Raw genomic sequence first — 9,178 nt, 5'->3', positions numbered from 1 at the left:
GGACCCCACGTCTTTTTGTCCCCATTTTTGAGGGTAGGGTTCATCCTTAAAATTCCTACCAGACCTTAAGGACCTGGTATGACTTTGAGGGGGAACCCCACCCACTTTTTTTTGTTGCTTTTTTACATGGGGTCCCTCCTAAAATTCCTACCAGACCTTAAGGGTCTGGTACAACTTTTGGGGGAACCTCACACTTTTTTTTTTTAAATGGGTCCCTCCTAACATTCATACCAGACCCAAAGGGTCTGATATTGTTTGAGAGGGGGAACCGCACGCCTTTTTTTTTTTAAATGTAATTTTTCCTCAAAAATGTCAGTTTTGCTGCACCAGGTTCTATACATGGTACAGATGTGCCACTTTACAGGCAGTTTAAGGGGACCCCCCGACACGGAAGGAATTTAAAGGAATTTTTCATTTTTGTTTAAGTGATGTTAAAACCACTCCTCCCTTAAAGACGATATTTTTTAAAAGCGTTTTTTTCATTGATTCATGTGCCCCATACACTTTTTATGGCCATTAACTTGAAAAGAAGCCTTCAAAATGGGGTCAAATGATTTTCGAAGTTCTACCCCCATAGACTTGCATTGAGTTCGACTTTTCCTATGTTCTAAAGTTTGAATTCGAACCGAAAACGCAAGTGTTCGGCTCATCACTTTTCTCAACGCACATGTGAAAGAGCCCTCTCACTCTACCCAAAGAAGTCTTGGCTTCAGTTATGAAAATAGAAGTAACGTTCTGAAAGCCATTTTCTCTGACAAATGTTTAACCTCGTATACAATTATTAATATAGCGCTAACATATTCCGCCGCGCTGTACAATCGTTTAGACAAGAAACACTCACAAGCATTCAGAAACAGTAGGTGATGATGACCTTGCCCAAACCAGCTCACAATCTAAGACATAAACAGATGACAGAATTGTAGATTTTGTTGTGAAAGTGAATGAAACTGAAAGCAGACCCAATCCCCCGAAGAGTGAGGGGAGGAGGTGGAGGTGTGAGAGCGGGGAGGAACAAGCTGTGCTCTCCTCTCAGAAAGCCGGTAGCTGGACTTCCATGTCCGGCCTCTCTCCTGTGCCATCTACAGCCTAGCCTTGGAATATAATATTCCGTGACACCCAATTCACAACTACTACAGGAGGGACGGGCCCACAGATCAACGAAGGAGCCTGGCATGCCTGGTGTTCCCGTTCCCTACCATTACGGACCCTGAATTCCCTCCTGTGAACAGCAATCCCCTCCCTGCCATGTGCTGAGGTGGGAGGTGTGTGTCTGTGTGGAAGGACTGAACTGCTGTCGGTGGACATGACGGAGCCGGCTCTACTTCCTTGTTTAGGCTCCTTCAGACCTGGCCGGCCTTAGCTGAGACAAGTTGGGCCACTATGAAGACGCGGGGCCTGCCATTATAGGAAGTGTGTGTTCGGCTCTCTTTTTCTTCCTACCATGGGCTGACTTTGGCGGACATAAGTCGTGTGGAAGTGCTGGATTCTATGGCGGACACCTTCTAAGCCGTTTTCTATGAAGTTTCAGTCATGACTATTATTAGCTGTCTCGTTGTGGATTGTTATTAAGCAGACATGAGCGGGCGGCGAAGTTTACTTTGCGCGGAGTGAGAGGGGTCAGGCCCTCATAGTACATGGACAGAGTCTCCTACACAGGCCGAGAAGTGTGTGACACTGAGGGGACACCGAGTGCCAGGCTGGAGATAAAGAGGGGGGGACAAAGGGCCGCCGGCATGTTCTCCTCTCTGTGCCCCCCGATGTCCGGGAGCTCTTCTCTCAATCAGGCCCCCGTCCCGGCTCTGTCCACCTCCTCCTCAGCGGCCTCGTCAGTGTCAGGCCACCGCCACAGACCTCAGGACTCTTCGGGAAGAAAGAAGCGAAAGGGGGACCGACACGGCAAAAGAAGGAGGAGGCCCGAGGAACCCTCCAGTATTGGCCTAGTGGAGGAGGGAGAGGTGCCCGCTGATCCTCGGGGAGCCCGGCGCCATAGAGACAAGAAGAGGAAACAGAAGGAGCGCAGCCGGAGGAGTCTCCTCAGGAAGGTCGGAACTCTGCACAGCACGGCAGTGGAATACGACGACGTCAGCTCCCTGTCAGAGGGCGAGCGAAGCCAGGAGGCTCCGTTACCCCAGGCGCAAGGCCTCATCCCGTCCCCGGCCTCTGATAGGTGCCCCTCGCCGCCTATGCTGCACCAGCCGCCCCTGCCTCTTCTACGCCAGGCCGTGGACTCCGACAGGAGCGGCCGGAGGAAGAAGAGAAGGCAAGAGACTGGTCACAGGAACAGAGACGATGGCCGGCCTGAGGAGCGGAGGAATAGGCTGGGCGTGGGAAGCCTGTTGCCCGCCGAGCCTCTAATGCTCGCTCAGCCGTGGAGGCCTCAGGAAGAGTCCGCCAAGAGGACGGAACTCAGGGCCGCGGCCTCGTACAGGCCTAAGAGGGAGGAGGCCGCGGGGTATGGCAAGCAGCCGCCCAAGGCCTACAGAGGGGACAGGGGCTCTTCCAGGGTCTCGCCCCAAGGCAATCACCGCAAGAAATCGGCGAGCCCGAGCCGCTCACCCAGCCCGGGCTACAGCGGACACCGGTTAGGCCGGCGAACTCCTACATACGAGAGGACAGACAACTCCCCGTCTGCGGCCCGCCGGAGATCCCGGAGCCCGTACAGCCCGGTCAATAGGTGAGCCTCGCTCCATCTACGACAAAGTTTAATGGCGACGTGTATTATGTGACTGCTGGTCGTTATTGGTGGGGTCATGGTTGGTCCTGCTGTCATGTAGTCAAACATGACAGCTATGTGGTGGGCTTAGGTGTTAAAGTGTATGTAAAGCAAGACCTCAGTAAAGACTAACATGTGTTACAATCTGATCATACAATCTTTGTACAATCAACTTGAGATTTACCAAAACTATGTAATATGAGGACCTAACTAAACTGACCTGTATACAGTCAGGCTGGTCCTCTCTGTACAATCAGATTGATACATGTGTGGTGAGCTGAAATCTCTGTTTACACTTTCATGCATTTGTTAGCACAATTTCCTACCTTTTTTTTAAATAAGTTTTTGTTTTGTCCAATGAAGGTGTGAATCTCTTAAGGGCCCATTCACACTAACCCTCATGCTAAAAGTGACTCTAAGCTCAGGAGTTGCATCTTTAAAAATGCATAAAAGTACCCTATTAGTAAAATGTATCTTATTTGTTTATCACTCGGCTGTAGATCCTCAAATCATCTCTGAATTCATGCTGACACTGTCCTTCGTTCTGGAGGCCCTGTTTCTATTGTAGAGTAGCCCTAAGCTCGCTTCTATGATGGATTACAATCTTGATACAAATTAGTAACCTAAACCTGACATTGTAGTCCATCACAGTAGCGAGCTTGGAGTGGTGACTACTTTACAACGCACACACAGGGACCATGGGGAACAAAAGTAGCCAACCTCCAGAAGGAAGGACAGTGTCAGCACCAATTCGGAGATTATTTGAGGATCTACAACGGAGTGATACACCAATAAGATACATTTTTGTTAATAGAGTACTTGAGTGCAATTTTAAGATTTAACTCCTGAGTTTAGTGTCACTTTACTTATTCTCAACGTGCAGGCTGGTGTACTGAGTGCCGCAGGTGGTGTGATGCACTGTTATGGCCCATGTTTACAATCCTCTCAGGTCTGCACACTGCAGGGTGGTGAGCTGTGGTGCAAAAACATGGAACAGGTCAGCATGTTTCACACTGCACATCACACCCGCATTGTGATGTGAACAGAGCACATACATCTATTTTCTATGTGCCCTAACAATGACTGGAGTTGTTCAGTTACTGGAAAACGCCAGTCACTGCTTAACCGAGTGGTGTGAATGAGCCCTTTTGCAGCCCACTGAATGGCACAGCATACCAGGCTGCTGGTTGGAGACTGGCATGGAGTGTACACTCCAAGTAAAGGTACTGCATGTTGTACTGTGTTTTCTATACTGGAGACGGTGTTAGTGAGGACCAATATAAAGGGTGATTCTTCCCAGCTGGGACACACATCCATAATGACTCAACAGAAGCTGTAACCTTTCCCTACTCTATCCGAAACGAAAACACCAAATTTTGGCTTTACATATACCTTTAAAGTAGTACTAACGCCAAAACTGTATTTTCTTCATTTTGGATAGAGTTATGGTTATAACTCGTCAGTCTTTTTCTATCTGCGTCCCATTGGAGAGATTTATCTTCACTTCCTGTCCCATAACAAATTGGTTGTCAGCAGGGTCACCGTTCTAGTGTCCTTATTGGAAGATATCCCTTCTATTTTTCTAGTGGTGACAACTCAAAAGTTGTAAGTTTCTTTCACTTTTACTAACCGTTCCCAGGACAAGCGAGAGTGACTGCCCCTAACGGGGACACAGACAGAAGTAAAAACTTGACAGGTGTCCTAATCCCTTCCTACTCTATCCAAAGCACAGAGAGGTGAACATGCCAGCTTTGGTTCTATTGTCATTTTATTATCTGATAGTTATTAAAGCAGAACTCCAGGTAAATATTTTATTAACCCTTGAAGTGGGGCTACCCCTGCACTGCAAGGGTTAAATTCTCATTTTTGTCTAGGGTCAAAAATAAAAGTTATACTCGCCCGATCCTCCAAGCCATTTTGCTCATAGACCAGTTCCTGGACCCTTTCTTCCCATTCGCTGCAGTGGTATAAGGTCCCTGAGTTATGTTCTATACAGTGTAAAGACGTGAGGACGCCGAGGGACATACCATCGCTGCTGCTGCGGAGAAGACGGCAGGGGAGAGCGCTGTGATAGCGGGCCGGCTCGGAGAATCAGGTGAGTATAACTTTATTTTTGACAGCAGGACATTGTGTTTGTCCTGCTGTCACCAGGTAAGCCATAGTGCTGTAATTTGTTATAAACCTATAGTTCAATGGATGGGTTAAAGCAGGGGTAGACAAATCAATATGGAATTCAGGAGCCAGTCTGTCAAATCCATGAGTCCACTCCATTGATAACAACTAAAGAAAACCTCAAAAAATAGGAGCTAGTTGTAATTTTTACGGAGCATTGGCTACATGGCTCCTGGGATTTGTCCAGCCCTGAGTTAAAGGAGAACTATGGGGTCAGTACTTTTCCCCATAGTATGACTTTGAAAGGTGGCCAGACGTTTCTCCCAAAGGCATTCATTTTTACTGTGCTCGGCTGACTTCAGGACTTTAATCACATTTGTAAAGCGCAGTGCTTTGTGTGGTATGGGTATACCCCTGCTTTATAAATGTCCCCTTATAGTTCAGTGATCGACTGAAGTGTTAAAGCTGAACTCCAATATAAGTAAATATTGTCTGAATACAAGAGGCATGTGTCTTCTTACTTGAATCTTAGTGTGCCTTGAGTATTGATTCCAGGTCTGTGCAGCAATCCAGGGTGAAACTTTGCCTGTGTGCACGAGCTTCCTGTAATAAAGACCAGTCACTGCAGCTCTCTGTGCTTGTGCTGCTTGACTGGTCTTGTATCCGCCCCCTTCTGTAGTTTGCTGCAGGCAGCGTGTAGTGAGTGGGGCCTGCTGGGTCCCTCCCATAGCTCTGCATTCTGCACAGGCTAGGTTTTGCACAGTTATGATGCCACTTCTAATTTTACAAGGTAATATCTGGGTTTGCAAGGGCATTTGGTGCACACAAAATGTATTTATATCCTTCGTGGCTATTGAAGAATCTGTTTTAAAAGTTTTCTGAAACCCATTTAATGTATAGGGTATTGCAAACCTCTTAGAAAAAAATATGAGTGCATCACTGTAATCTGTGCTGGTGATTATATGTGAGAGACTGACAAGTATGTGGTCCAAGGAAGCACAAGTTCTGCGGTACTTTGAGAAGATGTGGACATAAAGCTATGTCGTCATTTGGGGGCAGCAAACATGAATTGTAGGAGCACAGTTTGAGCACGTAGTCCTAATGTTTAGTGCTTTTTGTACTTGTCACTTCATTGTATAGTTGCATATTTCTTTTGTGTTGCCTTTTTATCTCAGGAAGAATTAGGCTTAGTACACATTTAGTTCCTACGCTGCATCTGTGGTTTCAGGGTGGACAGTGGATCATGGGATGCACTTCAGCTTGGACTGATACTACAGTATACATTCATGTTACTATATAGCTCCCTATGACTTATGTATTAATGATCATTTGGTCAGTGCAGTCTAGTTCCACACCCTTGTCTATGAGGCTTTTCCATGCAAGTTATTGAGGAAGATCCAACTAGAACAGACAATGCTAAACTATGCTCATGTCTGCAGAGTGTTATTTATGGATAATAAGCTGCTAAAAGTGTATATAGTAAAACGGTTTTATTTTAGATTTGGGTAAAGGTTCTTCCTATTCCCAATTCATCACAAAAAAAAAAAACGGTTTTGGCTATAGACACACTTTAAGGAAAACAGACATCCATGGGCCAGAGCTGCAAAACACTTACTGAAAATGCTAGCTGCCAGGATTGTTTGACTTTCAGGGCTTGTTCACATCATGGCCGGACCAGAGTTAGGAATCCTGGTATACACACTTTTCCTGGACCACTCATCTGCCTGCCAGCTATGTATCTTTTGCAGAAGAAGTGGTTCAACAAGGCGGCCTATATATTTCCCCTCAGTACACGGTTTCTTTAATGATGGAGCTTACGTTGAAAAATATTTAAGTAATCAAAAATCCAAAAAGAATATGGAATCTTTCTGTGTACTGGGATAGTTCCAAATGTAATCCTAAATCCCTGTTCATGATTATAGTACATTTTTTTAATAGAAGACTATGGAAAGATTGTTGTTGTAGCTGCACCTGTAGTGCTGCCATGAGGGCCCATTGATACCGTGTTTCCTTCCCTGAAGATAGTGCTAGGTCTTATATTCGGGGTAGGTCTTACTTTCGGGGAAACACGGTATATACAAGAACAGTCATTTGTGGTCCATCTATGGCTTCAGTACATTTTAAAACCGACTCATTGCAAGCATGCAGATCAGGAAAGTCAGAGCTGCGTTCTTGCTTCAGGTCACTTACTTAAAGTACTCAACCCATTGGATTAGCCTGGCAGCCAGGGAACTTACTTATTTAGAGGACTGAGGACTTTACTTCACAGTAGTTTAGTCCTTAGCACTGGATATAATGCTCAGATCTTCACACCTGCTCTGCTGCAAAACTGCCAACAGCAGTCAGAAGTGGCCTTAATCTGTAGGGCTCCTTCCAACTAGTCTCAAGGTAAAACTCTGCGTTTTTCTGTGCGGCTAGTGTACGCTGAGTGGCAGCAGGGGACCGCAGTGCCTTTTTTTTACAAAGCAAGGCGCTGTTTTTCGTTTTTCTTTCTATCTGGATCCTGTCTGCGTCCGAACAGGGACACCCGTACGGACGTGCAGGTCGGGGGAGCATAGGTCGGCGTACGGCTGCGTATTCCCATAGAGAAGTACAGGCTGCTGCGTGTAATCACACGCCGCACCTGTCCTTCCCGGGAGCAGCCAGATAGGGCCATGCATGCAGCACAGATCTGTACGGGCTGGCTGTTATTTGTGTGAGTGAGGGCTAAAAATGCATTCAAATACCCTATTGACAAAAATGTATCTTATATTGTGTGTGTGTGTGTGTGTGTGTGTGTGTGTTGTAAAGTAGCCACCGCTCCAAGCTCACTCCCGTGATTGACTACAATCTGAATACAAATGAGTGAAAAATGTGAGATTGTAGTCCATCACGGGAGCACAAATAAGATACATTTTTGTTAACAGTTTAATGTACTTGAATGCATTTTTAAGTTTTTTTTACCTCCTGAGTTTAGTGTCCCTTTAGAATCCCATTGTGCTTTGAGAGTTTCAGTAGGGGTTGGTCCAGGGCAGTTTTCCCATATTCTTCACTTACTGCAGTTAGGCTATTTCACTATGTAATAATAGTTTCATAACAGGTTAGTAACTTGGACCTTGGCATAGAACCCAGTTCATATTTGGAATTCTACTCCTGTATAACTTCTGTGTTCTGTAATGATGGCTCTGTTGCCAATACAGTCATGCTTCAGTTTTAACAGCTGGATTCAGGGTTTGAAGCTAATTGATTCTTCATAACATTTGGTTTGAAAAAAACAAAAACGCAGCCAATACAAACATATTGGGGGGAATTAATAAAGTGTCTGAGAGAAGCTTTGTCTCAACTGGAGTGCAGCCAATTCCTTTTCTAAGCTGTGTGGGATAAATGTAATGCTGGCCACAGACCTTACAACCATCGCAAGACTTTTGTCTTGCGATGTTTGTAAGGTAATTTAAAAAACGTACGATCTGCCTATCTTGGACAGGCAGATCGTACTTGCGATTATCGAAGCCCGCCCAGCTGAGGGGTGGGCTTCCGATGACCACAATGCTGAACGGCAGTGTGTGCTTGCGCACACTGGCCCATGCGGCATATATCTTACGAGCATGCCACACACCCGCCGACAATCGTACGATTCTCGGCAGGTTTTCGAACATGTTCCTAAGATAAAAGTCGTGCGACCGTACAGTAAAAACGGTTGCACGCCTTCCACACGCCTTGCGATAATTGTACGATCGTGGCATTTCTCACGATTATCGCAAGGTGTGTGGGCACCTTAAGGCAGAAGCTGATTGGTTGCTATATGCACCAATTGTGATAAATCTTGTCTCAGACAGTTTTTTATTAAAGCCGCCTAAATCACTTCCACTAGAGAGCCACAAACCTGCAGAGAGAAGGTAAATATGAAGGTGTACGTTTACCTGCCGAGGCTGCTGACATAATGGTTATGTCAGCACCAATTAAAGGGTTAATTGACTGACTAAGGTTTGCTAAGGGTAACTGTGCTTTGCGCACACTGCACAGGTTTAAACCCATCAGAAAAGAAATACAAGGCCTTGTTGTTGTTCTACCATTAGGACCTACTCCAATTGTAATGTATTATTTACCAAGCTGTTCTATTTCTAAGGAAGCAAACCCGAAATTATATAACATAACAAATATGAAATTGGTTACGCAGCGTACAAACTAGGTATCAAAATAGCATTTAATGTATTTAAACCCTAAATCTATTTTCAGTATGTTTGGCAATCATTTAACAAATAATTTTTGTGATCTGTGTTACAACATTTCTTACCTGGAGATCAGGCCAGTAACAGCATTTTCTGTTGCAGAAAACAATAAGCTACTGCTGGCAATTGTCTGCCTTGTACACCA

At 45.5% G+C, this 9,178-nt stretch overlaps 1 protein-coding gene across 1 annotated transcript in view; it reads left to right on the top strand.

Annotated features, from left to right (window-relative positions):
• The first annotated feature begins 2,093 nt into the window (after nt 1-2,093).
• CDK13 (cyclin dependent kinase 13) overlaps nt 2,094-9,178 on the top strand; it is a 31,226-nt gene continuing 24,141 nt past the window's right edge. Inside the window, exons 1-2 of the mRNA XM_018559665.1 lie at nt 2,094-2,583; nt 2,632-2,674. Coding sequence (XP_018415167.1) covers nt 2,184-2,583; nt 2,632-2,674 — 443 coding nt within the window. The 5' untranslated portion in view covers nt 2,094-2,183. The remainder of the gene's footprint in view (nt 2,584-2,631; nt 2,675-9,178) is intronic.

This window comes from Nanorana parkeri, unplaced genomic scaffold (genome assembly GCF_000935625.1).
Source record: "Nanorana parkeri isolate BGI_ZX_2015 unplaced genomic scaffold, ASM93562v1 scaffold410, whole genome shotgun sequence".
Lineage (NCBI taxonomy): Eukaryota > Metazoa > Chordata > Amphibia > Anura > Dicroglossidae > Nanorana > Nanorana parkeri.
This window is presented reverse-complemented; position numbering and strand designations above follow the sequence as displayed.